The 19,891-nt window shown below is 39.9% G+C and overlaps 2 protein-coding genes across 3 annotated transcripts in view; one reads left to right on the top strand and one right to left on the bottom strand.

Moving 5' to 3' along the window:
- Positions 1-17,523, top strand: plpp1a (phospholipid phosphatase 1a). Of its 2 annotated transcripts, XM_047372549.1 has the most exons (7): positions 3-238; positions 341-525; positions 5,710-5,864; positions 11,052-11,332; positions 13,631-13,688; positions 15,527-15,703; positions 16,528-17,523. In XM_047372549.1, the coding sequence occupies exons 2-7, from the start codon at positions 468-470 to the stop codon at positions 16,642-16,644; spliced, it is 846 nt and encodes a 281-aa protein (XP_047228505.1). In that variant the 5' UTR covers positions 3-238; positions 341-467; the 3' UTR covers positions 16,645-17,523. The 2 variants fall into 2 exon arrangements, with proteins under 2 accessions (XP_047228506.1, XP_047228505.1); XM_047372550.1 differs by lacking the exon at positions 5,710-5,864 and adding an exon at positions 7,796-7,947 and having other exon boundaries at positions 1-525.
- The window catches only part of mtrex (Mtr4 exosome RNA helicase), a 36,780-nt gene continuing 34,295 nt past the window's right edge, over positions 17,407-19,891 (bottom strand). Inside the window, exons 23-27 of the mRNA XM_047372547.1 lie at positions 19,737-19,842; positions 19,275-19,331; positions 19,032-19,194; positions 18,519-18,623; positions 17,407-17,815 (exon numbers count right to left, since the gene is read on the bottom strand). Coding sequence (XP_047228503.1) covers positions 17,763-17,815; positions 18,519-18,623; positions 19,032-19,194; positions 19,275-19,331; positions 19,737-19,842 — 484 coding nt within the window. The 3' untranslated portion in view covers positions 17,407-17,762. The remainder of the gene's footprint in view (positions 17,816-18,518; positions 18,624-19,031; positions 19,195-19,274; positions 19,332-19,736; positions 19,843-19,891) is intronic.

The raw sequence follows: 19,891 nt of genomic DNA, 5'->3' as shown, positions 1-19,891 counted from the left end.
CGCTGAGGTCTCCAGGGCTTTTCCACTCAGCTGTCGGATCGTATTTCACCGGCTGCAGACGTCAACACCGGGCAGGTGTCCGTCTAAATGACCAGGCCCTGCATGAGAGTGAGCTGTTATATTTAAAAGCTCTCAGCAGCTGTGAAACCACCATGAAGCTCAGTCTTTGGCAGAGCTTTACTTCACCACCACCCAACAAGAAAAGCGACAACTGCTGCTTGTGGCAGCCGCTTCATCTGTAAGCAGCTCCCCTTGCGGACCCGGTGGTCTTTTTATTTGTTCCGCTTTTAGTGTGATATGTTAAGAACCACTTGCTATTGGTCTTTTTTTTTTTTTTGAGTGAAAAACAACAACAGCCGGAGCAGCAGCAGCAGTAACGAATCTGCGAGGAGGAGCGTCCACCTCCGAGGTTTATTAAAGCGCAGCAGAGACAGCACACAGACAGACCAGGGCGGAGAGGAGTCAACATGTTTGAGGCCAAGGGAATCCCATTTGTCCTGCTCGATATAGCCTGTTTGGTTCTAGGTATGTGTTTAAACATTTAATTCACTGCTGTGTTTGTTACTCTGTTATTAATATAAGCTGATTTGTGTGCGGGTTTAACCCTCCTTTAGGGGCATTTACAGCTTACCATCACGTGGAGGGAGTGACGGATGTCTAGGACAGGGTGCTTATAATTCAGCCACTTGGCAAATAACGTCTTTATGTCCTCTGTCATTTTTCTTTTATTGCAAAATACCTTTCAGCGTGTTAGATGCTGGTAAACATGTAACAACTCCTGCTGGTTTTAATGGCAGAATAATAATTAGATGCAGAATGACAGCGGTCTGTGTTGTGCCAAAAAAAGTCAAAACTGATCAGCGCAACGGTTGCAGGTTAAAATGCGCCCTATCAAACAATATTAACACAAAAAAACCCACATGTAACTAAAGGAGAAAAAAAAAAACCGCTGTCGGGGGGGGGGGGGGGGTGGTGGGTTAAAAAACAACAACAACAAAAAAACAATGGTTAGGGTGAGGATAAATAAAGAGGGTAGGGGTTAATAAATAGACAAACGTAGGGTAAAAAAATGCTGTATTTGCCATAAGGAGACATTACATCTACTAGACAGTAGGCACTGCTGATCAGTTTTTGGTAGAACATCTCTTGTACTGTTTACTATCGTTGTATTTAGTTGCCCTGGAAAGTGGCAGAGTGGCCTAAGTTTATTTGGCTGGATTTTCCTTACTTGTTGCTGCAAAAAGTCGGTCAGCTGGCTGAAAAAATTCCTCAACAAATTTTGCTGTTAGGAAATATAACATGCTTCAGTACAAACAAAAAGCACTGCTGCTCCACCCTGCTATGGAAGAAAATCGTTACCATATATGAAAAAGCATTTTCAGAAATGCTTTTTCATTTTAAGAATGTGGCTGCATTGTTTGACTCATAAATGAAATTAGTAATCAATCATCCTATTTGCATTTAAATTTTCTTCTTCACGACTGCACATTTTATGCCATAATCAAAAAGAAAACAAAGCAGACATTGCTTTTTCGTTTTCGTGGTCTGCCCTCAAAGTACTGCCCAGAACTCGAAAACGAAAAAGCATTCCGAGCGGAGTGCGCAGCAGAGTGACGTCAGCAGCCGCTCTTCCTCAGCTCCCTGCTGACCGAGCTACCCATCTTGTTCGGTAGGGGGCGCTGTGCACGTCTGCATTGCATTGCAAACGTGCTGAGAAATTGATTGAATTGCAGCAGGGCCGAGCTCAATTTGTGGCAGTGGCAGGCAGAACTGGCACTCTGAGTCTCTAAAGACACGCAATTGAATTTCCTGAGTATAAACGAGGGCGATACTTGGATACTGTTCTGAGTCATGTCACTACTTTAGAGTGCAGAAAATTTCCTCTCAGACCAAACCACAAGGTTTCCAGTTTAGGGTCTTTCATCAGCATGTAGCTGTTCATTTTCTAACAGCTGTAACTAACTATGCAAATGCAGAAACGGTGTAACACACACCAACACTTAAATGCGGTGTTAGATTGTCAGCCATGGCTAATATTATGTCATTATATTTAGACTGAAGTGCACAGAGGCCTGAACTGTCTCGCTTTGGCACAGTAGGATATTCTCTTGCTGGGGCTGACTCCAGAGATCTGTGCCACACTCAAGCATTTAAACACTGCTTGATCCCGATTTGAAACTATTTGCTGTTTCTTCAGCTAGACATAAGCTGACTAAAGTTGATTCACCTGGTATGACAACCTTGAGTAAAACTAGCACATTTCTATGGCTTTTACAGACAAAACATGATATGATCTTGTTGCAGTCGTTTAAAACAGGAAATCAATCATTTTTCATATTGCTGCTAAAACAACACAACCTATTCATTAGCACTGTTATTCATATTCATTTATTGATACATATGGTGAGTAAAAGGGAAAGGTGTTTTGGAATCTGTTAGCTTTATCAAGAGCTCATGACAGGGATTTACCAGTCAGTTTGTTACAAATATTAAGTTTAAACTCTGCTTCCCTCATAACCAGTAGTGGAAGGTTTAAGCAAAATATAGAATAATAGCCTGCTGGATTTAGTAGTTGCAGTGCAGAACTACTAACCTTCCCTCCATCCAGGACTTATACAGGTCAAGGGTCAGAAAAAGAGCTGCAAAAATCTCTGCAGACCCCACACACCCTGCACATAAACTGTTTAGAGTTTTACCTTCAGGCCACCGCTACAGAGCACTGTTCACTAAAACCAGCCGCCACAGAGATAGTTTCTTCCCCCAGGCTGTTTCTCTGTTGAACATTCAGTAGAGTACAAAACAACAGCATACTGAAGTTGCAAATGCACCTTTTTATTCATATATGTGTATATTTGTATATTGTATATATGTATATTCTTTAATGCAAAAAAACAAAAACCAGAGATCAAAGTGTACCGGAGTCAAATTCCTTGTTTGTATGTACGAACTTGGCAATAAAGCTGATTCAGATTTTTTTTTACATTCTGCTGTTTACAAAGTGGGCTAACACTGGACGTCTAAGACAGAGATTAACTGGGGGTACTGGCTGTAGCAGAACATGTAGCTGGCTGCTTTACAGACATGTTGCTTGTAGTTTGCAGACTGTACTTTCAAAACTTTGTTACCTAAATACAAGATCTTTAGCTGCTACACCAGTGGCATCCCAATGTTTTGTCACAAGGGCCAAAATCCTCAAGTTGAACATACTCACAGGCCACAGGAACTATTAAAACACAAAAATCATTTCATTTTTTCTTCTTTACCCTGTTCAACAGTAAGCAGAGCGCACTTGGTGTTCTAATTTGGGTAGAAAATTATTGTAGATCCAAAAGATAAAATGTTTGTATTATTAGAAGAAATGCATACAATTTCCCACATTTTGGGTATTCTATTGTTTTCTGTTTGTTTGGTTTAGAAACTAATTAAGCCTAACCAAATTCTTAAAAGGCATCCATCTGCAAATGGGCCGCACCCCGGAGAGCCCTGTTCTACGCCATGGTTTTCCAAACAGTTGAAAATAGTGGAGTTGTCATATTCAGCCAGCTGAGTGGCAGTGTGCAGCAACAAGTGGCGTATCCGTATCTGCCACTCCGCATCCGTAAATAGCTGGGGTCGCCTTTTATAAAATATCTAACCAGAAATACATTAAAATTTTTGCAAAAAAGTGATTAATGCCTACTGAGCTGTGATGCTGAAACATTTGACTCCAAGCTGATCTACTAGGCACTTTTAATTGTAGAAAGTCTCTCCAGCAAAGTGAGCATCCATTGAGAGGCCAGCCAGCTGTGTGCTAATTGGATTCATCTTCCAAGTAAACCAGATTATTAAAGTATAACTGCAGATCTGATGTGAGATGTGAAAAAGGCCTTAAAAGGAGTTAATCTTTTATTGTAGTAACGTAATCTAAAAAAAAACAGCCTTTTACAAATTTAAACGGTTAATTTGAGCCTATTTATAAAATGGGGAAACAAATTCAACGCTAAGAAAGCAAATTTTTTTAATAAAGGTATCAGTGTATTTTTGATTAGTAATCCTCGACGTCTTGTGTCCCTTGAGAATAAATACGATGTGACACAGAAGCCCACTTGACTTAGTGACCCTTCAAATTGGGAAAGACAAGAGAACATGCTGTTCAGGTAAAGCAGATAGTTTTGTACACATCTTTACCAGGGGTGCAAATAATTTTGAGGGCGCTATAAATGAAACAAGGAGGGGGATGTTTTTAATAAGCATAAATATTTCACATGGAGCAGAGAAAATGGTACTCTACTTGTTGAGGCTGCATCGCTGAAATAATTTGCTGAATGAAGTTACTGCTGGCTGCCCTGCTTTAGCCGCTGTGAAATAGTTTTGGAGACTCAGCTGCATCTTCATGTGATGGTCTGTGTGTTATCTTGCCAGTTAATGTGTGTCACAGCTCAACAATTAACTTGGCTTCCGCATGAATGAGCAGACCTACTCTTTACTGCAGCACAATGGGCTAAACGGGCCAAAGGCCAGAGAGATGACAGCGGTATTACGCACAGACTTTGCACTGTCAAAACCAATTAGTATGATCTTTTATCTTTTATGACATTTTATCTGTGGGGAGTGTTGAGTCATGACTACAGCTCTTTTAACACCAGTGTGCACCAAAGAAAAGCCTCTCAGTTCTTTCATGAAAAAGTAAAGTATAAAGAATTTGAGTCAATGTGGTTAATGTGATTGGGTTTGTGTTCTTCCTGTTTGACTCACAATGCTGCCAAGTATCTAATTGAGGGCAATAATGTACATTTTTGTGGTTCCCAACTTTAAGGCATTCTCTCATTAGGAATAAACCTACTGAGAAAAACAAGTAACGATTGAATGATCCTATTGGTTTGGGTTTCCAAAGCCTGACAAGTTTTTCCTTATGTTACATAAACTGTTGCTGTCTTCACCTCTCTAGGTGATATAATTATGCTCTGCAGGTAATTTTTATCCATTTTATCATGTAGTGTGTATTGCTTTTTTCACCTTTTTTCATAAGGTTTCTTAAACCCAGCTGCTGTGTGAATGTCAGAAGGTTTTGCAGGTTTTAATCAGTTTGGAACAAGTTGAGGAAAACCAGCTAAAACCGTGTTTAGAGAAACAGCCATATTGCTGCCAACGTTTTAAAATAAAGTATGCAGGCTGGGAGAAAAGGATTGATATTTAAATATTTCATAGAATAATTAACATAATGTGCTTTATATCAAGCTAAACATTAGATTACCTGAAAAGTTGTTCTTTACAAATAAGTTTGTAAACGTAATAAATCACTCCATGTCTTCGTATTGTGTCACTTGTTTTGTTACCAGTAGCACGAGGGATGCACCGATCTGATACACACCTCTGACATTGCTTCTTTGCTTTAGTTGAACACCCCAAAATCCTGTGCTGGATCACTATTACTGTCACATGTCCAAACAAATACCACATGGCCAACCCCCTCCCGAAACACACACAAATAAACATCAGTAATTAATACTGGCCCAGTTTTACTTACTGGACTGATGCCAATATGTTAAAAATAGAGTAACATCGGCCGGTACCGATGTTAATGTCAATATATCGCGCATCTCTTAATACGACTACTGGCTTCTATTTTGAAAGAATCTCCCCACTATAATGATGATGTTTTTACAGCCTTTATTTTGTTAACCCCTGACTTCTTCTTGTGGTAACCAGTCCCGATCTTTCCTTCCGCAGGGGGTCTACCTCTGGCAATCTTTAACCTGGGTAAGATCCGCCCTTACCAAAGGGGCTTTTTCTGTAGCGATGACAGCATCAAGTACCCTTTCCACTCCGGCACAATCTCCTCCACGGTGCTCTACACTGTGGGCCTCAGCCTGCCTATTAGCTCTGTAAGTAGTAGCATGGCAGCCTGTCTCATGGTTTGTATGTTGACATGTCAAACACAAGCGTAACACATATGCTCCAAGGAGTGCCGAGGCCGTTGCCTCAGGTAAAACAAATGCGGTTTACCAGCCACGCCCGCATTGGAAAGCTGTCATTTGTTTTGTTATCGGCTACACTTTAACTTCGTCCAGGTTTGGCAAGTCAAAATATCCACTGTGAGAGAGTTTGTCGGAGCTGATAAAGCTGCACATTAGTGAACACTAGTATATTTTGATAGCAAAGTGTGGTGTACAACAAGCTTAGGGCGAAGGAGGATGTCCACTTAAAAACATCAAATAAAACAATAAATAATAAAAAGAATCTAATCAGTAAAGACCTTCAGTTATTTGTTGAAGTGAAGCAAACAGTCTGATAGTGTGAACATGGAGGACACCTACAGATTTGAGGCTTTACACAAGGCCCTTAGTTGAACTTCCCCTCACTGTTTTTAATCAGTACGACAGGCATGCAGTCAGCTGGAATGCACCTCTGGGCCAGAGCACTTAATTCTGCAGTCTGTAATGGAAGCTGGAAGGACTGCTTGCTGGTGTATTTGTGTTTTTTTTTCTGTCTTTTTATTAGTTGTGCTAGGGTTTTGTGTATTGTTGTTATTTTGGTTTTTCAGGAAGTTAAGGTGCGTTTCGACTCTGCTATGCTAATACCTTTTCCCCCTGCAGCTTAATTGCACTCAACCTCTTATATTAGCCCGGCTGTTGTGTGGTTTTTAGCTAGAACTGCACAATATATTAAATTACAATTGTCATTGCAATATGAATGTGTGCACTATCACAATCGTAAATGACTGCTTGGGTGCAGTGTTTGCTAGGAAATTACATTTTAAGTGCCGTGCATGGAAATTCTTCGTGGCAAAAGTATATTTTGGCCAATTAGACAAACCTTTACTGCCTTTATGCCCACAGAATATGTCTATTTTCAGTGGAAGAGATGCACCTCTCACATTGTGATCTGAACATAGGGATTAAGGAAAAGAAAATCGGGGTTAATAGTAACCCATATTGTCATTGCAATATTCAGCAATAGTATAATAATTACTCTTTTCCTAATATTGTGGAGTCCTAATTTCAACAGTATGTCATAAAGTAGTGGATTGTGAAAGTTATGTTACATGCTTTTATGGTAGAGAAGGAGCTTTTTCACAGCATTTACACTTAGAATCAGAATTAAAATCCTTCCAAAACTAGAGAAAAAAGATAACATCCACAGATTTTATATTCAACCCATCGGAATAGTTTCACACCCTCCCAGCAAGAAGCTCCACCCTGAAGGTTCAGGTTAGTTTTTTGGACAAATTTTACCTTTGTAATGTGATTTGGCCCTGGTTTTTGCTGGAATAAACAGAGGTTAAAGGATAACCCGGGAAATGTTTCCTGGTTAATGGAAAAGTCAAAACGCACCTTTAAGCTGTCTTTTATTTGTAGAAGTGCAACTTGCAGGGGAAGATTAATAAACTTGGACCTCTATAATCAGTTCTCAGGGGGAGGAAATTTCCCTACAGAGAGATGAGACAATCCCTTGATTTCAGGCAAACATGAATGGTTTGGTCTGAAGCCTGTTTGGAAACACTGTCCCTGCTGCTCAGATGAGAATGCATTGGTTTTTAACTTCATGAGAACTGTGATTAATGTGTTCTGTCTTTTGTTTTGTTTTTTCTATTAACCTTCATTCTTTACCAGCATTTGACTGTCTTTTAACCATTAACAATGTTCTTGAAAAGCTGGGGAAGACACTACCTGCAGGGGTTGCTTAATTCTCTGGGACCATCTCACCGGGCAGCTGTCTCCGGCTTTCCAAAGGGGTGCACTGTTGCATGATGGGAAGATGTTTCGACCCCTCTTATAACCCATATTTTCTTTCTCTCTTATTGCTTCTCTGCTAGTTGGACTCCCATTTGCAATACTCAATTTGCAGCACAGGCCTTTCCGCCGAGGCTTTTTCTGTAATGACGAAACGATCAAGTACCCCTTTAAAGAGGACACCATTTCCTATCAGTTGTTAGGAGCTGTTATGATTCCCATCACAGTACTCATTGTAAGTGCATTTTTTGTCTGCTAACGGTTCCCCTCCGTGCCTCTTCTAACAACTCTTCTTGCCCTTTGATTTTCTTCCACTTTTACACCTCTCTAGATGTAATGTTTCTACTAAAATTATTCTATTAAAGTCTATTAAGTTTTTCTATCGCTTCCCAGAATAGCTATTAATCATGTTGGAGCATGTTTTAGAACAAGTTTTTATCTCCAGTGTTAAGAGGAAGAGGTAAATTTAGGTTTTACTTTAAGATACAGGTCCTTCTCAAAATATTAGCATATTGTGATAAAGTTCATTATTTTCCATAATGTCATGATGAAAATTTAACATTCATATATTTTAGATTCATTGCACACTAACTGAAATATTTCAGGTATTTTATTGTCTTAATACAGATGATTTTGGCATACAGCTCATGAAAACCCAAAATTCCTATCTCACAAAATTAGCATATCATTAAAAGGGTCTCTAAACGAGCTATGAACCTAATCATCTGAATCAACAAGTTAACTCTAAACACCTGCAAAAGATTCCTGAGGCCTTTAAAACTCCCAGCCTGGTTCATCACTCAAAACCCCAATCATGGGTAAGACTACTGACCTGACTGCTGTCCAGAAGGCCACTATTGACACCCTCAAGCAAGAGGGTAAGACACAGAAAGAAATTTCTGAACGAATAGGCTGTTCCCAGAGTGCTGTATCAAGGCACCTCAGTGGGAAGTCTGTGGGAAGGAAAAAGTGTGGCAGAAAACGCTGCACAACGAGAAGAGGTGACCGGACCCTGAGGAAGACTGTGGAGAAGGGCCGATTCCAGACCTTGGGGGACCTGCAGAAGCAGTGGACTGAGTGTGGAGTAGAAACATCCAGAGCCCGTGCACAGGCGTGTGCAGGAAATGGGCTACAGGTGCCGCATTCCCCAGACCTGGGCTACAGAGAAGCAGCACTGGACTGTTGCTCAGTGGTCCAAAGTACTTTTTTCAGATGAAAGCAAATTCTGCATGTCATTCGGAAATCAAGGTGCCAGAGTCTGGAGGAAGACTGGGGAGAAGGAAATGCCAAAATGCCAGAAGTCCAGTGTCAAGTACCCACAGTCAGTGATGGTCTGGGGTGCCGTGTCAGCTGCTGGTGTTGGTCCACTGTGTTTTATCAAGGGCAGGGTCAATGCAGCTAGCTATCAGGAGATTTTGGAGCACTTCATGCTTCCATCTGCTGAAAAGCTATATGGAGATGAAGATTTCATTTTTCAGCACGACCTGGCACCTGCTCACAGTGCCAAAACCACTGGTAAATGGTTTACTGACCATGGTATCACTGTGCTCAATTGGCCTGCCAACTCTCCTGACCTGAACCCCATAGAGAATCTGTGGGATATTGTGAAGAGAACGTTGAGAGACTCAAGACCCAACACTCTGGATGAGCTAAAGGCCGCTATCGAAGCATCCTGGGCCTCCATAAGACCTCAGCAGTGCCACAGGCTGATTGCCTCCATGCCACGCCGCATTGAAGCAGTCATTTCTGCAAAAGGATTCCCGACCAAGTATTGAGTGCATAACTGTACATGATTATTTGAAGGTTGACGTTTTTTGTATTAAAAACACTTTTCTTTTATTGGTCGGATGAAATATGCTAATTTTGTGAGATAGGAATTGTGGGTTTTCATGAGCTGTATGCCACAATCATCCGTATTAAGACAATAAAAGACCTGAAATATTTCAGTTAGTGTGCAATGAATCTAAAATATATGAATGTTAAATTTTCATCATGACATTATAGAAAATAATGAACTTTATCACAATATGCTAATTTTTTGAGAAGGACCTGTACATGTGGCCTAAATGAAGGCAGATGGGAAAGTCTTCACTTGCAGAGAAAGTTTCTACTTTTTATTTATTTATCTGAAAGCCAATATCATTTTATTGTAGTGAACAATCTTTGTAAAAAACATTAAGACAAAGCCAAAATACAAAACACATTTACAGCAATTTCTTTCAAACTCAAACACACAGACATGTAAGCTTTATGATCCCTTATAGTTAATGGGCACCTCTCAAAATAAATGATTTTTTTTATTCCAGCAGCATTAGCTCACACTATATTAAAAAAAAAATGAAAAATGTGTTCTTGTAATGTGGGTGCATTTCTATAATGTGGGAAAACATCCTATGTTGAGAAATAATAGCTTTTTTAAAGAAAATCACCAGTGCCACAGCTGCTATAAATGAATGAGACTGAACCATTTTTATCTAAACGTTTAAGTTGATCACAGCATGAAGGAACATTCAATTATCAATTCATAATTTCCTGTTTCCCTGTTTTCCCTTTTTCTCTAAATGGGAAAGACAGGAAACCATGATACAATTTTAGATAGATTTGGTTTGCTCTTCCTAAGTCTAGAAATACCTGCTCAAAAGAAGACCCAATTTTATCCACAGTGAGGATGATGGTAATAGGTGCTAAAAAAATAAATCTCCAAAGAGTAAAGAAATACTATAGTTTTTGTGTTACTGCAATAAAAGAATAGATGTTTCTTACACATCTCTACCAGGGGTGCCCATTATTACACATACTGTACAATTAAGAAACATATTAAGGTAAGGACAAAGATTACAACTAAATATTATGTTTAAGTGGACATCTTCCTGGAATAAAGATTATTTTCTTCGGGAATCTCTGGAAAGTGGAGACACTGAGCTATGGTGTCTTTCCATAAGGGCTTCTCCAGGTCAACACAGAGTGATGACATAGCTCAGCAAAAAGAGAGGAAAACAAAAAGCAGCTGCTCTGGTTCTGTCTAAAGTTAAGAAAATGTACTTAAATAAATAATTTTTATATTCTGGCTTAGTAACATTAGGCAGAACTGTGCTTCATCTGTATGCTCGACTTTAATGCTTATTGCTTAGTTTTTTGTGACTGTACAGGCGTAGATAACCCTTCTTCCAATAATGTAAATTGAGGCAGAAACCTCTGTACTTTTGTCAGCTTTTTAACATCACGTAAATATTTTGAAGATTCTAAATTCTTTTCTTTGCTTTTTCTTAAAATGATCATTTTTAACTTTTTCCTTTTCTCTTAACTAGGCTCTTACTTACTCCTCTCCTTCCTTTGCAGATGGTCGTTGGCGAGTGCCTTTTAGTCTATCTAAACCGCCTCAAATCCAAGTCAACATTCGGCAGCTATGCCGCCTGTGTTTACAAAACCGTCGGTACCTTCGTCTTTGGTGCCGGCATGAGCCAGTCACTGACAGACATCGCTAAGTATTCGATCGGCCGCCTCAGGCCGCACTTCCTGGATGTGTGCAAACCCAACTGGAAACTCATCAACTGCTCCGCAGGGGTATACATCGAAAACTTCACCTGCACTGGAGACGCAAAGATGGTCAATGAGGGCAGGTATGTGTCGATCAAACCTCATCAGCCTTCAGATCTTTACTTTTTTCTTTGTTGGATGATATGAAGTTGCAACATCTGTGCTATTCATGTTCTTATCCAGGCTGGTGAAACTAGGGGAACTTCAGTGTCAACTACATGCAGTGTCTCTGTTGAGGGAATGAAAAAAATAATGAGCGATTGTTTCTAAAAGAGGAAATATGTTTTGGAAAGTTGAACCTAGAGTAAAAACGTTAAACCAAAATTTCCCAGTTATATTTAAGAATTGAAACTGTATTGTTGGGGAAAATAACATTTCTCCACATTGTTTAATATCCTAAACAGAACAAGGTTATACATAATAGATGGTTAAACTATGACTAGAGGATCTAGAAGTTACTACATTTAATCTTTCAATTTTTTTCCTATCTTTTACCTTCCTTGATCAGATAAAAACCATGTCCCATTTTGAGTGATCCATGAAAATACTCATTATAAAGGGTTTGCAAGTCTTTTTAGACTTGTGCTAAAATTTCAACTTGGAGGACTCAGTTTCCTTTTCACCCTAACGATTACTGAAAACTGAAGGGGTAAAATAAAAATCCGTCAAGTTTTATGCTCTGATTTGCAAAGGTTACACTGTAAACTTTTAATCTACATTGAATAAATTAAACACCAGCACATTATCAGTTAAATCTGTCAAAGATATGAGGAATATTGTATTTAATTAAAGAGTCAAATACATTTTTTTTTTTTTTTAAGCTATAAGCAGATGACATGTACAAGTGGAAGCTGGTTGGATTGTAATGGTGATGGTTGGACTGTGTAACACCACAGGAATGTAAAGCTTGTTTTCATTAGGTCTGTTATCAGCTCAGAGCAGCGGGAAGAACGTTGGGAGGAGAGGATTTCCTCTTCTCATTCTGATGTAGATGAAACCACAGAGAAGTACTGAGGGTGGAGAGTTTATTCTGGGATGTGACGAGTATTCTGCTCTTTTGTTACTGAACAAACTTTGTACTTTCCAGGTTTCCCTTTTGTTTCTTTAACCAACCCAAAGCTTCAGCCTTTATGCCTTCAGCTGATTTTGCATTTGACCACCCGCTCGCCAGTTTTTACTGTTCCCCACGGTATATTTACAAGGGTGTGGTGCATGTTGATGTTTTCCTAGTCACACTCCTTATCTGCGGTCTGCTTATTTTAAATGTAGCGTAGCAGCAGTCCAAGAGAGGGATCCAGTGATTCACGGGCAGATATCCGGTGCTTTTAAGATTAATATTGGGGCACAGATTTCCAGCTGCTTATGTTTGGGATGACCTGCTAGACACTAATAGTGCTACAGAACAAGAGAGGGAGAGAGAGCAGGTCAGGGTGGCCTGCTCAGCATCATCTTACAGTAACATGACTCTAGAAGGCAAAGCTTCTGGTCAGAGCTGAGGTCGTCTGTCTTTGCTGGAGGGTAGACAGACATTTGTTTGCAAGGTGCATTACAGGAAGAGACATATGTCTTCTTGGAGGATAATGACCAATAAGTGTGGCTCACTGCAGGGTTTGCACACATTTATTTTAAGGTGGTTTCTAAGACCTGCAGAAATCGGTTTTAAAATGCCTCTGCTGGTGAATAAAGTGCTCAGTTACAGTGCTTGATAAGGATACATTGTTGACAAGTTTCCCACAAATCTGGAAGATGTGGCTTACATTTTTATTAAGTCCCTTTTACTTTGGTGCCCCTGAATAAAGTCCAGCAAACAGGTCAGGGTTAGGTTATATAACAATTTTCCAAGGTCTGAACATTTCTTTACTTTGTGTTGCAGAAAAAAGCACTGCAGATTGACCTGAATAGACCTTTCCCACCTTAAAAAATAGTTGTGGCAGCATTTTGCTATTGGGATTGCTTTTCTTCAGCTGGGGCAGGGAAGCTGGTCAGAGTACATGAAGAGGTTGATGGCACTAAATACAGGGCGATGTTGCAAGAAAACATGTTAGAAGCTTTTAGATTCATATTCAGAAAGAAATGGAAATCCAATGAGTCATTATTCTTCCACTTCAGGAATAGGAACAACTTTGTTGGTCGGTGATATAAAATCCCTCAAAGGGAAAATTACATCATTTGTTTCAAACAGGAAGTAACAAAGGCAGAGGGGGCAGTTGAAAAGAGCAGCTCTTTTTAACCTCAACATCCCTGCTCAGTTATTATTTCTGTGGAACGGGCATGAACAAAAGCCCACTAAAGCAGGTTTTGCGCAGCCTCTCCTGTCATTTGTTGGAAAGATTACACCCGCGGTCACATTTCTGAGTCATGCTTTTGTCTTTCTGTTGCAGACTGTCCTTTTACTCCGGCCACTCATCATTCTCCATGTACTGCATGCTGTTCCTCGCTGTAAGTACCCCCAACAAGCTGCAGAAATTCTTTCCAACTATATTTACATTTTTGTTAAAGTTGTCTCATTTATTTAAAAGTGTTAAAATAATTTCTAATGGTATGCAAGACAAACTTTAGGCAGAATCCAGTGATAAGTTGAACACCCATAATCTATATCGGACACAGTATACATCATCTAACTAATGGCACATGCCTTGTTTTACCTCATCAGTCCAAGCTAAGATTAATGTCTAATGGTTACGGATCAACAGAACTTACTGATAAAGACATCAGAACACTGATAAAGACATCAAACACTGATAACTGGATATAATATCCAGGCCCGGGCAATAGATAATCTTGAAAGCAGTTGAAACGGATATATTTCCATGTAGTGGGAAGGTTTATCCTGGAATATTTCCGTGATAACATCCCTTTAACTCCCACTAAGCTTGCAGCTTTGTGTTTTTATATAAGATGCCAACAAACCAAAGACAATACAGTCAGCCCTCTGTTCAGCATTAAGACTGGAAACAAACTGGTGGTACTGATAATGAGACTTCCTAAAGAGATGGGTGGGAAATGACAGGATTGTCTAATCGTACTCTCCTCGGTGAATGTTACTTACTGACCTCCTAAAAGAGTTATGAAACAATAGAACCCTTTGCATTTTCCTTGATGGACAGATCTGAAAGATAATAATACAAAAACAAAACAATTAATGTTTATGTGCTAATTATGATGCTTTATTAAGAGTATTGCATCCTGTTGCTCACATGATGGTTCTTTTTGAAAATACTTTATTTCCTTGAATAGCCTTACCTGTGGTGACTGTCTATGTTGTCAGATTTGCATGACGTATTGTCCAAACATTACATGCACCAATAGCTGCTCAGCTCTGCAAACCGTCAAGCAGGACGGGTCAAAAGTCGTGTCTGAGTTGCTTCCTTTTCTTTTTTTAATTTTTGGTTTCCTGTTGGTAGATTTTTGATATGGGGAGAGGCTGAACTGTCAGGTAGACCTGATTAGTAGCAGAATACATTATGCAGCCCCAACGCAGGTTCACCTAATCTCTACAACTTAGTAATAAAGTAAACTATCCAAGACTAAAATCTATTAGATTGGAAAAATATGCTGCTTGATTACTGGTGAGGCCTGCCTTTACTGCAGAACACTGTTTTAAGATCACCCTCTACCTCATGATCAGTATTAGTAGCACTCTGCTGCGATTGTTCAGAGCTGGTTTTACCGCAAAGCCCTGATAAACTTTGAGCTGCTGATTCATTCAATACTTAGCTATAAATAGACCTGGGGACAAAGTCTCAACAATAATTCAATAAGCTCCTTTCTCCTGTGCGGGGTGGGGGCTCACTTATGGAAGGCACAAGCTTTTGGTCAGCATTTGCGTCAGAAAAGTGCAACAGGAAGGAACTAAACCCGGATCAGAACAAAGGTTGATACAAAACTATAAATGAGAGGGAGAGAGCCCGAGACGATACAACTTCATAAGGTTGTCTGGTTTATAGTTCAATTAAAACATGTCTGGCAAACAGATTATTCTGTTGCAGACGTTGTGTGGCATTTATCACATTTGGTATCAGATTCATTTTCATACCCCTGACAAAATACTGATTACTTCGATCAGTGACCTAGTATTTTTTTATCAAGAAAGGTCAGCTTGACATGCTTGCAGCTATTTATTCCCTCTACAGCTGATGAGTTTTGCTTGTTAGTGTGGTCTGTATTAAGGTTATGAAACTTGAGTAATCTATAGCTAATTTTCTTTAATCCTGCCAAATATGAATAAGTAGTGAATCTATCTGAAAGTAAAAATAACCAGCCCATGTATTTCACAGCTCTACCTGCAGGCACGGCTTCGGGTCCAGTGGGCGCGGCTGCTCAGACCAACCCTTCAGTTCTTCCTGATCGCTGCCTCGGTGTACACGGGCCTGTCGAGGGTGTCGGATTACAAACATCACTGGAGTGACGTACTGACAGGACTGCTGCAGGGGGCTGTCATGGCTCTGGTGGTGGTACGTACTACGTTCATCTTGCAGTGATAAGATCAAGGCAGAGTAGTATTGTGAATTCTTTTCATATTTTGTCACATTACAACCTAAAATCTTTAATATGGAGATTAAATTTCATATTTGTGCAATGTAGTCATCCAGGGAACGCTGTAAACACGTGGAAGGTTCTCTGGTCAGTTGACACAGAAATGGAGTGCATGTAAAATGCTGTGTAGAAGATCACTCTTGTACCTTAACACACCTTCCCCACCTTTAAACATGGCGGCAGCATCATGTTGTGGGGATGCTTGTTTTAGAGCAGGGACAGGGAAGCCAGGCGGAGCAAAATACAGGGCTTAAGACTAGGGCAGAGGTTCACCTTTGGCCAGGATAACAACCCCACCCATGCTGCAAGAGCTACAGTGGAATGGTTTGGCCATCTCAGAATGGTCCGGCCGAAGTCCAGATGTAAATCCAATTCTGTAGCAAGACCTAAAAACTGCCATTCAGATGCTGTGCATTCAATTTAACGCTATAGCAACTTTGACTAAGTCAAAAAAAGGTGTCAGTCTCTACATGTGCGAAGTTGGTAGAGATCAAGAAGACTTGGTATATAGTGTTGATCCCTTTTAGGATTTCAAAAGCACAGCAGTTTTCAGACAATTTGTAAAGACTTTTAAAAACCATTTTCTTTCCAGTTCCAAATTCTGCACTTGCGCAGTTCTACTGTGTAAAATATTAAATACATTAAAGTTTGTGGTCTGTGTAGCAAACTGTGAAAAAGATAAGCATATGAAAACTTTTGTACAGCAATGTAAAAATTGTCTTTTCATTTTCAATTCTTGCAGGTGTTCTTTGTATCCGACTTTTTCAAATCAGCTGAATCTCGTAAAGAAATGGAAATCCCTCATGCAACGCTCCAGGAGACGCCTACAAACGGGAATCACTTTGAGAGTCCCAACTAAGCTAAGTGGGTGGGGCAGCCCTCTCCTCCCGACGCACACCCAAAATTCCAGCTCTGAAGCCTTTAATCCCAAACAAATCCTGCATCCAGTACGCTGCATGGACGTCCAGTTTAAACTACCTGATTATTCCTCAAATAAGCTGAACTTTCTGAACCACACATGGCCTCTTTTAATTGTACTCTAGTGAGTAATTTGCGCTTGTTTACCAGTGTTTCATGTGGAAAAACAAAATTGTGATATGTGTCTAAACCCCCGAAATGACTGATGTGGATGTAGGTCCGAGGCTGGACATTCAAAAATGAGGCGGGGGGGATCTTTTAGCGCGATCTACTGAGGTGGAGGAAAAACTTTCATCCAAACACTAAAGGGTCTGACCACTGCTAGGGCGGAGGGGTGTTAGAAACCTGTGAATGTAACCCTGCTTTAGTGCTTTTTCTGAACTGCAGTCATTGTGCTCAAGGATCTGATTTAGAGTCAGCTTTATGTCGTCAGGATCCAGTTATGAGTAAATTAAAAGGGTATAAGAGGAAATGATTTGTGTCATCAGAGAATGAAGCTGACCCTAAAGCAGAGAAGTGCACTGCTGCACATCCAGGCTGCTGCTGTCAACCTGATATTATAAAAAAAAAAAAAAAGTGTTCATCTTGGGTTATAGTGATGCAGAGCAGGCTGTTAAGTCCTGTGTTGCCTTGTACTGGACTGCTGTGGCTGCGCTTACAGCTCCCTGTGTATATCTAATGTAAAACAACAAACACAACAATGTGCTTTTGTATAATCTGTATGTAAACAAATCACCATACAGACTTTTTATTGAAAAACAATGTTACAATTATGTACAAATGTCTAAGATAAGGAAAAATAAAGCCATCTTACTCATGATGCATGTGTCTTATGGATGAAGTAGTTATGAAGTAGTTGGTCTTTGTAAGCAAACAGTTCAATAAAAGCTTGAATGTACAATGTTTTCTGACCACTTGGATGCCTTCAGAATGAAATAAATGTTAAGTCAAGATGTGATGGAGAAAACAAAATGGAGTGGAAACCTATCCATATGAAAGCTGTTTAGATAACTGGGTGGGATCGAATCAGGGTGGAAGACGTCATCGGATCATGTGTCTCTATAAATAGAGACTGGCAGCAAACACTATGTCTCTCTTAATCTTCGTTATGCCTGCAAAAACAGAAACAAAGATAATTGTTCACTGGTGCTGTTAAACAGCCGGATTGTTTTGTTTCAAAGCTCTTAATTTTCTGTTATATTCAGTAAAGAAGAACTAGTCAAACGAATTTCACAAGAACTTTAGTAGATGACCACTAAGGCCACTGATGCTGAATTAGTGAAGTAAATCCAAAGTATTTGTTTGGTGGTTTTGTGAAAGGAAGAAATGTGTAAAATTAGAAGTTATTTTTGAATAGGATTACGTTAAATACATCTTCCACCAACATTCAACTTGTCTTGTACACATGGGACGGTTATCACCATCAAGGTTTTTAAGAGCTACGGTTTGAAAACCACCAAAATCCTCCATCATATTTTTTCTACAATTTAAAGCCCTTTTTATTGAGCTGCTAAAGAAAGTGACCCAGTGATCTCTACCTTCTCTGGTTCTATTTTGCATGGAGCATTAGTTACCACACCCTGAATCCCATACACACTAATGCCTACATGCATGGGTTTTTACATTTTATTTCTCCACAAAGGGATAAAAATATTTGCAAATATATTAACATGACGGGCAAGATTCTGTGATTTTATGAGCAGCAAGTTAAATTTTTTCAGTCCCTTCTGAAAAGGCTCCAATTTTGCTAATTTGATTTGTTTATAAACTATTAAATCTTGCGTAAGACAACCAACTATTTAACCGTTTCTTTACCTTCTGCAAACTTGTTCTCCAGTTCAGTGTTGCCGATGGCTTTGGCTGCAGAGCACATCTGTCGCAGAACCTCCTCCAGACGTCGCATACAACGAATAATGCTTCCTGCAAAAAAAAAAAAAAAAAAAAAGGAATAAATGTTTTGCAGTATCGGAGATATTTACACAGAAATTAAAAATAAGAAAACACCCTAGGGGTCATATTAAAGTTAAATGAACAGAACTGAATAATCGTAGAAGTTTCCTCAGTTCTGTTTCGGTTGCCAAAACACACACAAGAGCTCATTGAATCCTCCCTCGAGTTTCTCAACCCAGATCCATATTTCTTATTACGGTACCATCCCATAATTTACTCATCAGATCACTTTTAGCAAATAAGGAAACTTCTGGGAAAACTTTGGATTGGGAATTAAACCACACAATATATCACTTTTTTAACACCCTAAAATGCAGCTTTAAAGAAGAAAGAAAATACAAGAATGTAGTGAGAGAAATGTTGGGGGCAGGTAAAAACCTTCGAAGACGTCGGTCATCTTGCAGATCTGAGCAAACGTCGCCCCGTTGGCCCAGGCAAAGACTACATCCATCAAGTGGGGTTTAAACTGGTTTAAATAAGTCTCCTCATCGACCTCCAGCTTGGCGTCTGCAGACACTTTGGCAATACGCTTTGCACACTCCTGAAAGCAACAACAGCAGTGTTCACATCTCCACTAAAGCTAGAAATCCTTCTAACAGTTTGTCCATCATTTAGTCCCACCTGCATTTGCCTGAGGGGTGCAGCCAGCTGTTCAGTTAGTTTTGGCATCTCGCTGGCCTGCAGGGTGAAATGACCTCATCAGTGGTCAGAGAGCAAAACAAACAGAGCTGTAAATTAGACCTTATATGAGCCTGACTGGGGAGAAACTGATAAAATGATGAAGCCCTGAAACTGGGTTTATTTAAATAACTATTTTGACAAGCTGGATAGAGTCTACCCAGGATAATAGCCAGAGAAAAGCTCTGCTCAAACATCTGATGCTGGCCCACCTTTTTTCAAAGAACAGGTGTCATTAGACGAGCCAAACAAATCAAACTTTACTTTGTTTAGCTTGCAGAGCGATGAAACAGGCTAAGAATGCAAGCTAATCTGGACTCTGCGGGAATGGGATTCAGATTGTGTCGGGAATGTTTGTACAGAGAATTAGAGGAACTGTGCGAGGTTTTGTGTGTTTGTTCATACGTTCTCCTGGAATACGAAGCAGGACAGCAGGGCGGTGGCTTGTTCTACCGTCAGGTCGTTGAAGAGGCCATTAAACACCATTTCTGTCAGCAGGAGCTCATCGGCGCTGCACAGGTTAACACACAGAATCAGCACTTTGTAATGTGTACAAACAA

Source organism: Girardinichthys multiradiatus, chromosome 8 (assembly GCF_021462225.1).
Source record: "Girardinichthys multiradiatus isolate DD_20200921_A chromosome 8, DD_fGirMul_XY1, whole genome shotgun sequence".
NCBI lineage: Eukaryota > Metazoa > Chordata > Actinopteri > Cyprinodontiformes > Goodeidae > Girardinichthys > Girardinichthys multiradiatus.
This window is presented reverse-complemented; position numbering and strand designations above follow the sequence as displayed.

Coding starts and splice junctions, on each gene's coding strand:
- plpp1a (XM_047372549.1), top strand. CDS start 468: ATGTTTGAGGCCAAGGGAATCCCATTTGTCCTGCTCGATATAGCCTGT. Junction 5,865..11,051: donor TCAGCCTGCCTATTAGCTCT/GTAAGTAGTAGC, acceptor CTTCCTTTGCAG/ATGGTCGTTGGCGAGTGCCT. Junction 15,704..16,527: donor CTGTCATGGCTCTGGTGGTG/GTACGTACTACG, acceptor CAATTCTTGCAG/GTGTTCTTTGTATCCGACTT.